Consider the following 17049-nt stretch of genomic DNA (forward strand, 5'->3'; position numbering starts at 1 on the left):
GCGAGGTCACATCTGTAGAGCCCCTTCCCCCTCTGCTAGAGGATATGCGGCACGCTCCTTCCCCCGCCAGCCTGCCCTGCAGAGGCGCAGGGGGTCGTCCTGGGCCGCCGAGTAAACTGCCAAGCATTCCCGGTCTGCTTCTGGATATGGAAAGTGGTCAGGGGAGGGAGGGAGCACCTTGGGGGGCGGGTTTGTCCTTTGCCGGCCCGGCCCTGGAATTTAGTTGTCCTTGAGAGACTGGTTACGCATTTGTATGTAAATAAGCTGTATTTCACAATAAAAACTGTAAACCTTTGAAAGTCAAGCGAACTTTGAGCCTGTTTTGTAAGTTTTTTTCCGGGCTTCTCGTGGGGAAGCCGGCCAGCTGGGAGGCCCCTCTTCCCGCGGCAAGGGCTCAGCTGAGGGAGGCAACGCGGGCCGGCAGCGCCCTAGAGAGAGAGAGAGAGAGATGATGCCCTGGCGGCGGCGGCGGCAACATCACTATTCCGTATCCCGCTTGTGGAGCCGGTGACGCCGCAGAGCGCTTGGATGACGCAGTCGCCACTCGCGTCTTTTCGGCGCCTCTGAGCATGTGCAGATTGCCGGCTGCTGTGCAGGGAGTGTCTCTGGGCGGCCATTTTGAGCCTCTCCCCTCCCTTTCCGGCCTCACCTGGGCGGACAGGTGTCGTCCGAGGAAGTGGCGAGGAAAATGGGGCTCTCGCGGAAGAAGCCTGGCGGTGGGGTCCTCCTGCTTCTGTGGGGTGAGAGAGGGGCGGAGGCGGGAGCGGGGCCCTTCCCTTCCCCTCCCCTCCCCTCCAGCAAGCACATAGCGCTGTCCTGGATCTCGGGCTTGCCTCTGGTCCTGTGGCCGACCCGACCGAGAACAGCCGCCCGGGCCTGGTGCCAAACAGCGAGAAGCGCAGCCAGGTCTCCTCCGGAGCAAGTCGACTCGGCCTGCCGGCGGTACGGGGCCAAGAGAAACATTGGAGTGCAGCGAGGGCTGCCTTCGTGGTTTCCAGGCGGGAGCGAATCGGGGCCAGAAGCCCCGCGCCCCTTTGCCTGCTGCCCGGGGAAGAGGCGCACGGCCAGCCCGCCTAAGGGAATTTTCTATCCGGAGACGCGACTCCGCCAAGTGGCGGAGGGAGGCGACGGGGCTCGGCCTTCCCAGTTCCTGTAGGGATGGTGGACCACAAGACTGAGCTACCTTGCGGGGTGGTTCTCAAGAGAGCAGCTAGCCTAGGCCCTCGAAGTGTGCTGAACGGGGGGGGGGGGAGCCAAACAAATGCCCAGAAGTCGTTGTCCTAGGCCAGGCATAGGCAACCTTGGCTCTCCAGAAGTTTTAGAACTACAACTCCCATGATCCCTAGCTAACAAGGCCAGTGGTCAGGGATCATGGGAGTTGTAGTTCCAAAACATCTGGAGAGCCAAGGTTGCCTATGCCTGTCCTAGGCTGAAAGAATCACTGATGGGTTGTGTTGAGTGCTTTTCTTACTCTGAGTAGACCCATTGAAATGAGTGACCCATTGAATAAAATTAGATCTGCAGCATTGGATACAGTGAAAAATAAAATCTGTCCCAACAAGAAAGAAAATGGGAATTTCCCTCCCTCTGAGGTGGAGTCTATAAAGCACTGAGACTGGCACTTCTGATGGAACCCACACCAATCCTCCCCACCCCAGACTAAATGTTTAGGCCCCTGCCTCTGGGGCTGGTGTTAGACATTGTGCTGCCATAGGCAAAGGATAACCTCTGCTTCCAGAGCACAGCAGCCTATCTTGGGGGGGGGGGAGACCATGGGGGCCACAGCACCATCCTTCCAAGACATTGCTACTTGTCATCTGCTCAAGGCAGTTTCTTCCTTTTGTCTAATGATGGTGCCACCTGCTGGTATTTGCTATGTCTGGAGGCTGCAGAGCACCAGAAGGTGCTATTTTTTGGGAGTCCTTTGTGGCTGGTTCTGTTGAGTTCCTGATCTCTGCCTGCCCAAAAGAAAAAAACGGTGGACGGTTCCTTCGCTGAGCTGAGCACTTCCTGCAAAGTGGGTCTGGCAGAAGAGGGAGCAGCAGGAACTCTTCCTGCCAACACCTCTGCGCTCCTGCTCGGGTGACTAACCCATCTCTTGGGGTTATATTTTGCAGCAGCCCTTGCCAGAGTCTACTCCCTCGAGATCCAGGCTGACTCAGACATCCAGGCCTTTGTGGGTGAGGCCGTGATCCTGAAGTGCTGGTTCAAGTCCTCCTCCCCAGTCACAGAGAAGCTCACCATCGATTGGACATACCGACCTCTTGCAGGGGGCAGTTTGGAGCCGGTGAGTGGTGCTTTCACTGTTTGCCCGTTGGCTCTTGGCAGAGTGGCACAGGTGCCTGCCACTTCTGCTGTGGTAGGTGCCACTGGTGCACAAGGCGTATATGGTGGCAGGTGCGCAGCAGAGCCTTTATCTTGCTGCTCTGGGGGTACCAATCGAATGGCTTTCAGTATCCCTGAGATCATCATCCTTCATGCAAAAGCATGAGCCTACCTTGCTGGAATGTTGCTATGGATCTCTGCAGTGAGATTGGCTCATGAAAGGCCTTGAGCCATTGGCTCTTGGCTGTCATGGGACGTGATGCTCACCATCTCTGTTTTTTTAAATAAAAATAATAATTTTTATTTGATTTTACAAGTGTAGAATTATAAAAATACAAAATACATATCCATATTTAGAGACTTCTCCGAATCTCTAGACTTTCCACCTTCCCCTCCATGGGTCCAATTGGCAATCTTTTCAACTGCATATTGTTCCATAATCCATATTTTATATCACTCCATTTTGTCCACAGTATCTGCTACATTACAAGTGTTATTGCAACCCTGCTAATGTTTTCATCTTGCTTACAGTGGTCTCCCAGATAAATTATATTTTCCTCCATTCTTTATTAAAGTTTTGGTCTTCTTGGTTCCTGAGCTTTTTGGTCAGTTTTGCCATTTTGGCATAGTCCAACAGCTTGATTTGCCATTCTTCTCTGGTAGGGACTTTGTCTTCTTTCCATCTCTGGGCTAGTAGCATCTGTGCGACTGTCTGTGCTCACCATCTCTAAACTCCTCTAGATCTTCCACTACCAGTCAGATGCCTATCCAGCTAAGAAGGGCACCTTCCGTGACCGGGTATCCTGGGTTGGAAACGTGGCCAAGCGGGATGCTTCCATTAGGATCAACAACCCAACGATGGCTGACAATGGGACTTTCACATGCGCTGTGAAAAATCCCCCAGATGTGCAGCATAACATCCTCCAGACTATGCTGACTGTCACTCAGAGAGGTAAAGCAATGTTTCTAGTCTCCGTGGCCATGGTGGTTCTGCCTCCCCCCCTCCCCCAAGCCTTTCCTGTCAAGAGCATTAAAACACTGTTGCTGTTTCCTGAAAATCCCAGCCTCTTAGTACCATCTCCCCGCTGCCACCCTCCACCAGTTGCATTTTCTAGCATGCACTGTTTCAGGAGAATGGTAGGACAGGCCCTCATTCTACCCTGGGGGCTGTTGGGGTTGAGCGTCAGATCTGCTCACTTCCTGCCTTAGTCCCCAGAGGCTGGCGAGTACAAAGTGAAAAGAGAAGGGGTGGGGCTTACTCACTGTATCTGTGTGAGCCTGCAAGTAGGACCTGTTTTTTTGCCATGGTGAGAGGCAAGTTCCTTGGGGTGTTTCTTCCCTTTCCCCCTTTTGGAGATTGCAAAGCCTGCTAGGCCTACAGAACCAAAAGTTTATTTTGAGTCGTTCCTATTTTAATGTAGAACCATGGCTAAGGACATAGACTGACACCTCAGTTTTATTTGGACTGGTGTCAAAGTGAAGTACCCATTGCTGAAGAAGAATGGGCTGATGTGACCGAGAAACAAACAACTCAAGACAAAAGCAACATACCTAAAACAAAGAACTTTTTTTTTAAAGAAAATCTTTATTGATTTTGAAAAAAGAACAATAATATACAAATTATATTTGGGGAAATCAATCCCAATACAAAAATGGGAGAATTTATGGAAACGTGACTCAAACTTCACACCTAACTATGACCTGAAAGAAAATATCCTAAAAATGCTAAATAGATGGCACTTGACGCCACTAAAACTGTCAAAAATCTATCCAGGGGTTAGTAATCTATGCTGGACAAGGAAACTGGTTCATTTATCCATATGTGGTGGAACTGCAGCATAATTAAGGGGTTTTGGGAAATGTTATACAAAGAATTAAAAAAAATATTGAAATACTCCATTAAGAAAAGTCTGGAAATGTTTCTCTTGGGAATGTTACCGGAGGATGTCAAACCGAATGATAGGTGCATAATAAGTTATGCAGTAGCAGTAGAAAGGAGTGGCAAATCAAGGTACTACAATATTATAGATTAGCGACGAGATATGAAGAACTAAAAGGAACAGATTCAGAAACAACCATAAAAATTTGGAAACCATTTATTAATTATATAAAAGATAAAATGGAAAACCCAAACCTGATCTCAGATATCTAAAGGTTCTATCATAAGTATAACTGTAAACGATTTTCATCTATATGTCATCGATAGTTTGTGTAATATGAATTGTAGTGTGTAATCTTTTATATGGAAATTAGGGAGAAGCCCAGTACAGGATGGGAAATCTCGGGGGACGAGGAGTAGGGAGGGATAGGAGGGGGGGGGGAGTTGGGAGGGCTGGAAAAAAAAAGAATAATCACATGAAAACAAAGAACTTTAATGACATATGGAAGTTCAGAGTCTGTGTTTCTCTGATTGCTTTCTCAGTTCTACTATTGGTACTTGCAATTAGTTCATGCTAATTACATTGGACCCTAGGGTTACGTTACCTTTGGGTAAAGTAACTTTCGGGTTGCGAACACGGCAAACCTGGAAGTGTATACTTCCAGGTTTCACCGTGCACACATGCACAGAAGTGCTCTGCATGCCATGTGTGTGCGCAGAAGCAGCGCCTCTGCTTACGAAATTTTCGGGGTGCACATGGAACCCTGGAATGAATTAAATTCACATCCAGAGGATCTACTGTATAAAACATTCATAAGTATTCAGTTTATATGGTATTCCTGCTTTAATTTTAATCGTAAGCGATTTGCTTTATTTTCTATAAGTTACTTTCTTTTCCTTAAATTCCGTAACACTATTAAGCTTTAATAAGCTGATGGATTTGTTCCGGTCACAAAACTGAGTCTGTTGCGGATATCCCTAGTTAAGCTTTCATGTTTCACCATGTTTCTGCTGAAAAATTCAAACACCAATGGGAAGACTCAGTTAGCATTTGGGCATTGGCCAGGGATTAGCATGGTATGTGCTTACCTCCCATCTTCTGTTCTGCGGACTGGCTGTGATGCCTCCTTAATTCAGCTTTTTGCCTTCTTTTCTCACGTGGGTTGGAAACTCAGTTGTGGTTTGATCTTGGGTGTTCCCCTTGGGTCCTCTTTTCCCCAGAGGCCCAGCTTGCCCTTCTGATGTACATGTGGCCTGATTCCCGCCTCTTTCTCCAGGGGCCTCCTTCCAGCTGACGTCAGCTGGGCTTCTCTCCATCCTGGTCTTCCTCCCCTCAGCCATTGTGGTGGCCTTGCTCCTGGTTCGAATGGGCAAGAAGCTCGGGGTGCTGAAAAGCAAGAAGAAGTGCAGCTACAAGAAGTCCTCCATCGAAGTCTCTGAAGAGTGAGCACTTTGTGTTCTGTGCTTAACCAGGGAGAAGCAGAGAGAAGTAGCATTTGGGGAGGGGAGGGCTGCCCTGAGGGTTCTTGTTGGGATCCCTGGGCTTGTACTCAAGGTCACTTAATGGAAATAAATGACACCACCCCATCCAACCCTCAGCATGCCCATGTTCTCAGACCAAGGGGAATATAATGAGCAGAATATGTGGTTATTGTGGAGCAGCTGATTCAGACTGTGAACCCTCCATAGGGTATCAGCAGGTGTTTTTATGATTGACACTCCACTGCACCTGGTGCCTCAAAGGCATGTCCCTCCTACTGTCAGCTCCTGCATAAATCTTGGGAGCTTGGTGGTCTGCCGCTGTTGGCCCACCTGAGGAGCAGGTGGTGGAGGACTCACCTTCATTGGAGGTTCTTAAACAGAGTTTGGGTGGCCTCCTGTCAGGGATTCTTTAACTGTGATTCCTGCATTGCAGGGGGTTGAACTAGATGGCCCTTGGGGGGTCCCTTCCAACTCCACAATTCTGTGAACAGCAACCCCATGGAAGCTTTGTGGCAGATGCAGGGGTCAGGGTAGGGCGAGTCTGGTCAAGCCTCACCAGTGAGGAGCTGCTTGTCAGGATAATTGGGTTTCTTTTGGAGGGGATGGGCAGAGGTAGAGCAAGCTGACTGGCACAGGTGTGCAACTGGCTATACTGGGGTTTTTGAGGTGGGCAGGTGCCAGGCAGGCAAAGCAGACACATGCTGGACTCATCTCTGTGCTCTTCCTGTAGACCTGAGCGACCTAAGTGCAAGGAGAGGCTGGCCGCCTGGTGTCTGCGATGTATGGTAAGTGAAAGTGCCATTCTTACACACAGCCAGTTTGACACTGGCAAGATAGCAGGGAGGGCAAAGCATCCTGGGCCTGCCATCAAATTCCCATTCATGCCTGACCCAATCCAGAGGCCAAGATTGAAGTCTTCTACCTTTGCCGCTGTAGGTGTCAGAAGGGTGAAGCCATTTGTGAACAGGACTGGCCTGGCAGAGTGGATTGGGGGGGCATAGGAACAAACCAACTCACAGCCACCACCCATTGTTTCCATTTCCCCTTCAGTCATGAGAGGTAGGGTGGAGGCATCCTAGTCATCTGGCCCTGGAGAACCTCCCTCTTTTCTTCCTGCCATTGCTAGAGGTGCACCATTTTGGGCAGGGGCTGCAAGGGGGATATGAGAGCTAAATGAGGCCATTCCCTGTTACAGCTGGTGTCCAGGGTGGGGGTATACTACAGCTTCATCTGAAGTACCCTCCCTCCCTTTCATAGGGCTGATCCTGCCATTAGGCTTGAGTGAAGCTGCTGGCTGAGGCAAATGATTTAGGGCAGGGCTTCCCAAACTTGGGTCTCCAGCTGTTTTTGGACTACATATCCCTGACCAATGGGATGATGGGAGTTGCAGTCCAAAAACAGCTTTGGGAAACCCTGGTTTAGGGTCTTGTGAAAGGGCAACAAGTGGCCTGTGACTTAACCCATTATTGTATTTTTAGTCCCAGGGAGAGGCACTTTCAGGTATACCAAAAATGACAAAAATACCCTGACCTAGGGAGGGGACATTTACTGTTCCACGTCAGGTAGCAAAATGTCTTTTAAGGCCCAGCCCTGTTTGCCAGTGAAGCAAAGACCAAACATTGGGTGGGTGGGAGAGTTGGCTGTCCCTTTTGTTTCTGACCATGAATGTTTGTGTGGTTGGCAGGCTCTTGGGTGTGAGCTGCTGAGGATTTTGGCATCCCTGTGCTGGTGTTCAGCCAGAGTATGCAAGGAGGTTGTCAGCAAGAGTACAAAATAAGACTGAGTTGAAGGATCCTGTTGGTTACACAAGGAAGTGGCATTGCAAATGTGTGCCCTGGTCTAAGAGTCTGGCACAGTTGTCCATGAATCTTGCATTGTGTCTCAGTCCATTTCCCACAGTGGTCTCATCCTCATATGGAGGTTTCTCAAGAAGACCAGGGTGTACACTGTGGCATGTGTGTGTGTGAGAGAAGAGGGGGGGGGGGCGGAATCTAACTGAGCTTCCTTGCAGACATTTCCAGATCTGGGTTCAGTGAGTTGTTTAGCACAAAATCCTGCAGCTCATTTCCCCAGCAGGAAATTTCTGCCAGGTGAGGCATTTTTTGGGGGGCTCTTGTTGGCTCTGTTGCTTGACCTTTTCTTATTGCATTCTGTTCAGGATTCAGATGATGAGGATCCTTACTGACTTGAGGACAAATATATTTTTCTGAATGTCATCCGAAGGCCAACAGGATACATCCCAGTGATTCTTCAATGAATGGAACTTTGGCACTGGACTTCATGGTGTCAGGAGGGCTCTGATGGTGTGTGTGGGATCAGGTTCTACCTCATGTTGGGGATCATCAAGATGTTACAGCTTCTCATTGGTTGGTGTGGCTCTTGCCCTGTTTCTTTGGATGGAGAATTGCGCCTGTGGGGAGTACAGCTATCTGTACTGTTGGGTTCTGGGTAAGATGACCTGTGCTGATTGACACTCCTGAGCTGCTGCTTCTCCACACACTGCGTTGAACTCAGCCACCCTTTAGCACTTGACTCATGAAGGTGTTACTTGGTCCTCCTCCTCCTTGCCATATTTTTGCACAAACCTCCGGTATAGTTCCAACTCCTACAGCAGCAGCAACAACAACAACAAGAACAAAACAGCAAGAACAACATGCTTGGAAATGGTGTGGGCACCTTGTGTCTGGTGGCCAGTTACCACTGACATGGAGAAAAGGGGGTAGTCTGGACTACATCTGAAGCAGGCAAATGTTAACGCCTGCAGTGGCTTGGAGAGAGTTGGGCAGGTATTCCATGGCTCAAGACCAGAGAGGTTCATTGTGCTTTTGTTTCCAGGGAGAGAGAAGGGCCACTGTGTGATCTTCTCCTTTGGCTGCTGCCCATGGCTGCTGGTTCACAGCCAAGCTGGCCATAGGCAGTGGCACCAGAGCAGGTGATGGTAGGGGGACTGAGCTTCCTTTTAATGAATGCCAAGTGTGGCAGCTGGCCTTTTGCCACATGCCTGGGGCTGGCATTGTGTTCCTAGGTTCAGGCGACTTAGAGCTAAAATGTAAGAAGAGCCTTCCTTTGGAGGTCCATGCACATCTCAGGATGTCCCCCAAAGCACAGGTATTTGGCAGGCCCTGGGACAAGACTCTAGAGAAGTGGTTCCCAATTACCCTGTTTCTCCTAAAATAAGACGTAGCCATAAAATAAGCCATAGCAGGATTTTTAAGCATTCAAGGAATATAAGCCATACTCCGAAAATAAGCCCTAGTGATAGGCAGTTTAACTTTGTAGGCTAAACTGTACCATTTGTTTAGTCGTTTAGTCGTGTCCGACTCTTCGTGACCCCATGGACCATAGCATGCCAAGCACTCCTGTCTTCCACTGCCTCCCGCAGTTTGGTCAAACTCATGTTTGTAGCTTCGAGAACACTGTCCAACCATCTCGTCCTCTGTCGTCCCCTTCTCCTAGTGCCCTCAATCTTTCCCAACATCAGGGTCTTTTCTAGGGAGTCTTCTCTTCTCATGAGGTGGCCAAAGTATTGGAGCCTCAGCTTCACGATCTGTCCTTCCAGTGAGCACTCAGGGTTGATTTCCTTCAGAATGGATAGGTTTGATCTTCTGGGACTCTCAAGAGTCTCCTCCAGCACCATAATTCAAAAGCATCAATTCTTCGGCGATCAGCCTTCTTTATGGCTCAGCTCTCACTTCCATACACCACTACTGGAAACTGTACCATACTTAATAAAAAAATAAGACATCCCCTGAAAATAAGCCATAGTGTGTTTTTTTTAGGAAAAACAAATATAAGACGGTGTCTTATTTTTGGAGAAACACGGCAGCTAAGTCACGTGGACCCCCTACTTTTGAAAATGTTGGTATACCTGTGGTAGTTTTGGTTACATAATCCATCCCCCTGGGTGGATTACACGGCCCTGCTGGGGTCTGTGGACCACTAGTTGGGAGCCCCTGCTCTAGAGGACTGTTCTGCATTTACTTACAGAAGCATTTCCTCTTTGTCAGCCTGACTTTCCTTTCCAGAATTGCTGCTTGTGTCTGTGCAGATGCCGGTATGTGTCTTGTCTCCTCCTCTTCCACATACATTCATTCCTCAGTGGGGCCTTTCTGTGGATAGGGCCTGGGAGAGGAGGATACCCATCTCTCCTGTAGCCAATAAACATCTTGTACCAACTCCGTCTAATGGTTTGTTTGTTTTTTGTTCTGGCCAGGAGTGGGTGGCAGGCAAGCTGTTGAAAGAAAAGGGGTTTGCCCAAAGTGGGCAGGGCCAGAGCTAGCATGCATGCATCCATCAATCCTTCCATCCATCCATCCATCAATCAATCAATCAATCAATCAATCACACAGTAATGTCTATGCTGATTGGCAACTGCTAAATTTTCTCCCTGAGAGATGCTGCAAGGAATTGAACCTCAGAGTAGACTTCTGAGTACCATTTGCTGGGAATCAGAAGTGGGGAATAGGATTGTGTTTGGTCCTGCTTGCTGGCTTCCCATAAGAGGCATGTGGGTGTCCTGTGGGAGAGCAAGATCCTGGATAACACAGAACCCCTTTGGCCTGATCCAGCAGGCTCTTCTTAGGACCTTCTGCAAGCAAATGGGAGTTCCACCACTGAGCTGCAGCCCATACATATGCCCATAAAATGCATACATACACATACAGACTCTACCTATTCCAGCAACAGGGCATTGCTTTCAATTGGGGGAGGGGGGTTGCAAGGCATGTGAGGGTTTACCAGGCATGTCAAACCTGCGGCTCTCCAGATGTTTTGGCCTACTACTCCCATGATCCCTAGCTAGCAGGACCAGTGGTTGGGGAAGATGAGAATTGTAGTCCAAAACATCTGGAGGGCCGCAGGTTTGACATGCCTGGTTTACACTTTCCCCAACTACACCCTTCCCTCCCCAAAATGCCCCCCAGTGCATCCCCATCTTCTATATAGGAACCAAGAGGACAAAAACTTTTAAAAAGAATGGGGGAAATTATATTTTATTTAAGAGACCACTGGAAGCAGCTGAAACCATTAGCAGGATTTTAATCTCACGTGTAATGTAACAAACATTACATTACAATATGGATTGATATAAAATATAGACTATGGAATAATATGCAGTTGTAAATGTTGACAATAGGACCCATGAAGGGGATGGGAAATCTCGAGATTCAGAGTAATCTCTGTATATGGATATGCATTCGGATTGTTATAAAATTATATATAAAAAGGTAAAGGGGAAAAAAGGTAAAACCATTAGGTCCAGTTGCGTCGCGGACGACTCTGGGGTTGCAGCACTCATCTCACTTTACTGGCCAAGAGAGCCAGCTTCCAGGTCATGTGGCCAGCATGACTAAGCTGCTTCTGGTGAACCAGAGCAGCACACGGAAACACAGTTTACCTTCCCGCTGTAGCGGTACCTATTTATCAACTTGCACTTTGATGTGCTTTTGAACCGCTAGGTTGGCAGGAGCTGGGACCAAGCAACGGGAGCTCACCCTGTCACGGGGATTTGAACCTCCGACCTTCCGATTGGCAAGCCCTAGGCTCAGTGGTTTAACCCACAGCACCACCCGCGTTCCTAAAATTATATATAGTAGAATCAAATAAAAAGGATTTCAAAAAGGAAAAAGGGCTACTTGTACATGCAATTATAGTTAAAATATATGATTTTTTAAAGAATTAAAAAACCAGATATTATATGAAAAGAAAGAAAGAAGTCTTTTATTGGAGACAACAGGAGGCTTTATTCAAGCTCAATGGCAGCATGGGAGGTTTTTTTTTGCACTGACTTGTAGCTACAGGGATAAATGGGAGGTCAGGGCAGGTAGGCAACAACCCTCTCTGAGTTTTGTCTCCAGCATCTGTTTTTTAGAGAGTTACTGGTTTGAGGACATGGGGGTTCTGAAAGGCTTTTAGTGTTGATGGACCCAGGTTGCCCTGGTTGCCGACTACAGATTGGCAAGGAAGTGAGGCTTCCCATGGTGGTCTGCATGGCCCCTACGAGTGTTAGTAAAGTGACCTGGCTGGAGCCTGGATGCCTTTCCTTAGGCTCCCTTTGGGCCTGTCATTACCCCTGTCATCACTCCCAGCCCTATCGCTGGGAGGACTCCTTCGGCCATTGCCCTGGTCACATGTGGCTGGCTCTTTTCCAGCCCCCTCCCCGCCATCTGTTCCAGCTGGGGCCTCTGATCTGTTATAATTTGTGGGAAGGCAATGCCTTGACAGCTCTGGAGAGCTTTACCTTAAAAGCAGCCAGGTCAAGTTCCTGTCCAGCAACTATCAGGTTTCTTTGAAACATGAAACCCACCCTTCTGTTTCTCCCTCCTTCAGATGTAAAAGAGAGAAAGTCCTTGGCTGAAGTTTACTGAGTGCAACAAAGTGACTCCTTCCTTTCCATCACCCTGAAAATGGAAGCCTTCCCCTTCCACAAGACCCCAGGCATCCAGCACTGCCCAAAATGAAAAGCATTTAGGTAAAGCAAGAGCTGTGCCTCTTGCTTCCCCAGGAAGCAAGAGAACTCTGTGGACCATTCTTAGCAGGTGAGAGGAGGCGCCCACTTGTAAGTCACCCCTCATCTTCTGATGCCAGGTGGTTCGAAGTTCAAGCCAGGAGCAGGCAGAGCCTTAGCTTTGATCTTAGCTTGTAGTCCCACAATGATAAGATTGAAGATTAGCCTCCGCCTGTCGCCTTTTGCAATCACAGAGCAAGCAGAGACTAGTTGTCTGGCAGGATTGTTGTTATTGCTGTTGTTTAACCTGGTTGCTTTTCTCAAAAACCACTCAATGTGCCTTACAGAAGCATAAAATATTTGCTTGCTTCATCATGGAATGATACCGAGAAGTTTAGCACAAATTCAGGAAGTGTTCTATATTTTGTTGCCATTATGTAGCCATCACATTGTTATGTGCAAGTGGAACTTCAGAGAAGATTGGGGTAGGCTTGTCTGTGGGGTGGTGCTGGTGCTGTCATTTATTATGCTAATGAGGAGTTTGGTTGTTAATCACATTTAAACAAAAAATCCTACAAAGTTTGCATTACACCCCCACCCACCCACCCCCACAATATATATATGACTATATATCTATATGGACACACACACACACACACACACACACACACACACACACACACACACACAATATTTGCTAATCCGTAACCAATTATCAGGGGGCGCGGGTGGCGCTGTGGTCTACAGAACCTAAGGCTTGCCGATCAGAAGGTCGGCGGTTCAACGGGGTGAGCTCCCATTGTTCGGTCCCAGCTCCTGCCCACCTAGCAGTTCGAAAGCACATCAGAGTGCAAGTAGATAAATAAGTACTGCTCCGGCAGGAAGGTAAACGGCGTTTCCGTGAGCTGCTCTGGTTTTGCCAGAAGTGGCTTAGTCTTGCTGGCCACATGACCCGGAAGCAATCTGTGGACAAATGCTGGCTCCTTTGGCCTATAGAGCGAGATGAGCGTGCAACCCCAGAGTCGTCCGCAACTGGATCTAACGGTCAGGGGTACCTTTACCTTTACCTTTAACCAATTATCAACATCAAACAGTTCTTAATGGAAGTTAAAATCCAATGTCAGCTAGTGGTTCCCCCTTAGATTTGAATTGGAATGAGTCCTAGGACTCAGCTACATTAGTAAAAATAAAATGTTATAAATGCATGTGCCTACTTCATGGGAGTTCCAGAGGGTGGCAACATGAGAACAGGTCTTTGCAGTGGTGGCTCCTTCTTTGTGAAATGCTCTCTTCAAGGAAAGTCACCTGGTATAATCTGTATCTATTTTTAGGCACCAAGCAAAAACCTTCATTTTTACCCAGGCTTTTGGCTTTGAAGGGGTTTTAAATATTTGTGGCCGCTTTTGGCGGGGCAGGATCTGCTAGATATGTGTTTTGTTTATATAGATGTGATTTTTTAGTTCTGTATTTTTTTTAAAAAAAGATTTTTAATTGTGTTCATTGTAGTTGGTTTTAGTATTTCTATTGTGCTTGTAAAATTGCTTTGAGTCATTTCCATGAGTAAAGTGGCAAATAACTCATCACCAACACAATATGTCCTTTCTTCAACCCTCCTGATAGAAACCAGATCTCTGCATGCTTAGGGTATGACATGATACACACCTTAAGATTTTATAGTCGGTTTGAATTACGAGCAGCAGTTTCCTGTCTCAAAAACAGAATTCCTTGTGAAATAGTTGTAATTACATAATGCCCAATTCAAGTTGCATCATGTTTGATGGAAAGTTTTTATAACTATGGGGAAGTTACAACTTTTGACCCATGGTCCTGGAAGGAGGAAGTCAGTTAATTAAGTTCTTTTATTGTAACAGTTTATTAGTCCTGTGCATGTTTACTTGGGAGTAAGCCCTATTGAACTTGATGGAACTTGCCTCTGAGTGGATAGGCATGGGATTGCAGTGTTAGATTTCCGTCCCATTTACACATTTGTATTATGTTACTTTTCCCACTTCACATTTATTTTTAAACTTCTGTTCTAGACAAGGAATGTCATTTTTGTTATGCACTGCCACGTAAATGTTGTTTATTCCTAGATTAAATGTGATTTTAGCCTCATAGCATTTGGTTGCTGGTGTTGTAGTATGTCTTTGTATATGTACTGAGAGGATTATTGAGATCTGTAACTGCGGAGAGTTTGGACTCAGCTACATTAGTAAAGAAACAGGGATTTGAATGCCCTATAAATGTGCAACAGCAGATGGCGGCAGAGAGCAGGAAATTTTAAAATGTGGTTTTCCATAGGGATTTCTTTCTTTTGTTATGATTGAGTGGAATTCTATGTTAGGAGTTTGCTGTTTTCTATATTTTATTTATGGATGTTGAGGTTTTCTATACTGCATTTAATTTTAATTTTTGGTAAATTGCTTGGTAATCCTTTCTGATGAAAAGTGGTATAGTCATACCTGAAATAATAAATAAGTATATAAAATATGCAGAGTTTAGGCCCAAACAATGAGAATTCATAGAAAACAAAAAGGACACCCCCCACAAAAACTAACAAAATCAAAACTAGCAGAATATTACCATACTTTTCTGTGTGTAAGACTAGGGTTGTTTTGTTTTGTTTTTACCTAAAAATAATGTTAAAAAGGGGGGTAGTCTTATACATGGTGACAATCTCCCCCCCATTTCCTTAATTTTGAGTCCCCCAAATACACGAGGGCATGTTATACACGGAAAAATATGGCATTTTTACCTTTTACAAGACTGTGTGATTGTTGTTTTGGAGGGGAGAAAAGGGTGAAATACCAGGAGAATCTAGTCTGCCTTAAAGCACCCTGGATTACTTAAACTAAAAGATTAAAACTAACCTATCTAAGCTTCCCTTTTAAGCTGCAAAGAGATGCACTCTGCCAAATTCACAAATGTGAGGAAGGATAAAATCTAATAACTATACCCTCTCCTAGCATCCATTCACATCCCTACAGAAATGGCCTTAAGAGGCCAAAGTTTGCTAGTCCACCAAAGGTAATCTCAGCAGGTAATATTACAACTGGATCAGGCCAATGGGGGCCCATTTGGTCCAAGCATCTGTTCTCCCTGTGGCCAACCAGGTGCCCCAATGGGAAATACACAAGCGGGACATGGGAGAAATAGCACTCTCACCTCTTGTCATCGCGGCAGTTGTTATCATGCAGAATGATACTGCGTCTCTCAGGGAAGGACTACGCTGGACCTAGCAAACCTATTAAGCCACATTTCCCTGTCCTTTGGAAGACAGTGCCAAACTTCTGGGAGTGGGGCTGGTCTTGCCCCTTGGGACTCCCGGCCTCTGCTAACTGCGAACATAAGGGACTGACTCAGCTAGAAGTCTGCTCTGACTTTGCAGAACTGGGCTGCACAGGTTGTCCCGGTAAAGGAGAGTGCCTTGAAATATTAATGAAGTGCTCCTTAAATTTGAGGAGGAGGAAGTGCAGTGGGGTCTTCTTCAGAGGGGATCAGCTGGAACCTGCCCAGGATGGTAGTGATGGGCAGCCTCTGTGAGCACAAAACAATCTAGAAGTCAGAGAGCTGTACTGTCACTGTTGCCAAATTAATGGAGGATAAGGCTATCAGTGACTACTAGATATGCCTATTATATACTAGGCCTGTGCATCAGATTTGGCTGAGCCCAATAGGGTAAATTTGAAGGGCCTCAGACAAGTCAGGAACACACAGCCAACACAGTTGGGCCGTTCTCCAGCTCCCTCAGCTCTGCTTGCCTAGCCCAGCCCATAAGGAGCATGAGTGATAGACCCAAAATACTCCTCTTTCTAGTAGGTATATGAACCACCTGGGGTTTATAGCTGCTGAAACCATCTGGACTCAGAAGCCACTGGGGTGTGATGCCCATTAGGACTGGCAGGGTGGAAGACTGGAAGGATAACAGTTTGCAGAACCAGAACTGAAGACAGGCTGAGCCAACTAATTCTGTGTTTGTCTCCATTCCCCCTGCAAAGACAAAACTGGATGGATGTCAAGAAAGGCAGGCAGGTGCAGACTGAGGTTGGTGGGCCGGTGCCCTCTCCTCCCTATGGACCACGCACTGCGCAGGATGAGCCCAGCCCACCATTACTTTCTATCAGGAAGGCGAGAGTGACGGGAGGCCGCTTGCATCAGGACTATGGATAGCGCCCCAGTAGAAAGATGTGGATCTGGGATAGGCCGGAGGGGCGCTGCGCTGGGGCTTGGAGCGGCTCAACAGTCCCTTTCCTCGCTCCCCTTCCCCACAGCAGCCAAGGCTCTTCCTTCACCCCTAAGCAGCCAAGCAGCCCCAGCAGATGCGAGACAAGTCCAAAGCGTACCTACAACACTGCCAGAGCCCTCTCTGCGCGGGCTCTGTCTGAGCGGACCCGGGAGACGCCACCCAGAGCCTGTGCAGAAGCGTAGCCGGCTGTATTCTTTGGTTTCGCGTTGCCGCCCTCCGACGTTTATTGGAGCGTCCAGAAAGCGGGGAAGTTAAGGGAGCTCTTTCTCCGCACCCGACACTTCAGCTAGTGCCCAAGGAAGGGAGCAGGATAGCCAAGGCATTCACTTGTGGGTGGGGAGGCCTTCGGAGCCTGCAGTGTGTTTGTATGGGATGGGGGGGGCGTTTGATTCGCCGCTGGCTCCCTGTCCCGACTGGTCCCCAGCAGCTCCCACTGGCAACGCAGACTGAGCAGCTCAGGGCCAACTGGGAGGAGGAGGAAGCAGCCGTGGCACACAGCGCTTGGTGGAGGGGAGAAGAGAGGGTGGCGTGGCTGGGGTCTGTCTTGTTTGCTTGCCGTGGAAGAGGCGGGAGCGCATCCATCCATTCCTTGCCACCTATCCGCCTGGAGCATGCTGCCGCGCCACTTTCTGTCCTCTTGGACGATTGCGCGCGGTAGGGGGTGGGGAAGGG

General features: G+C 47.9%; 1 protein-coding gene across 2 annotated transcripts; it reads left to right on the top strand.

The window, feature by feature from the left end:
• Positions 1–377: 377 nt before the first annotated feature.
• Positions 378–9861, top strand: MPZL3 (myelin protein zero like 3). Of its 2 annotated transcripts, none has more exons than XM_035139341.2 (6): positions 378–740; positions 2118–2287; positions 3067–3277; positions 5482–5647; positions 6417–6471; positions 7845–9861. In XM_035139341.2, the coding sequence occupies exons 1-6, from the start codon at positions 689–691 to the stop codon at positions 7869–7871; spliced, it is 681 nt and encodes a 226-aa protein (XP_034995232.1). In that variant the 5' UTR covers positions 378–688; the 3' UTR covers positions 7872–9861. The 2 variants fall into 2 exon arrangements, with proteins under 2 accessions (XP_034995232.1, XP_034995234.1); XM_035139343.2 differs by having other exon boundaries at positions 2121–2287.
• The last annotated feature ends 7188 nt before the right edge of the window (positions 9862–17049 follow it).

Source organism: Zootoca vivipara, chromosome 15, assembly GCF_963506605.1.
Source record: "Zootoca vivipara chromosome 15, rZooViv1.1, whole genome shotgun sequence".
NCBI classification, from domain to species: domain Eukaryota; kingdom Metazoa; phylum Chordata; class Lepidosauria; order Squamata; family Lacertidae; genus Zootoca; species Zootoca vivipara.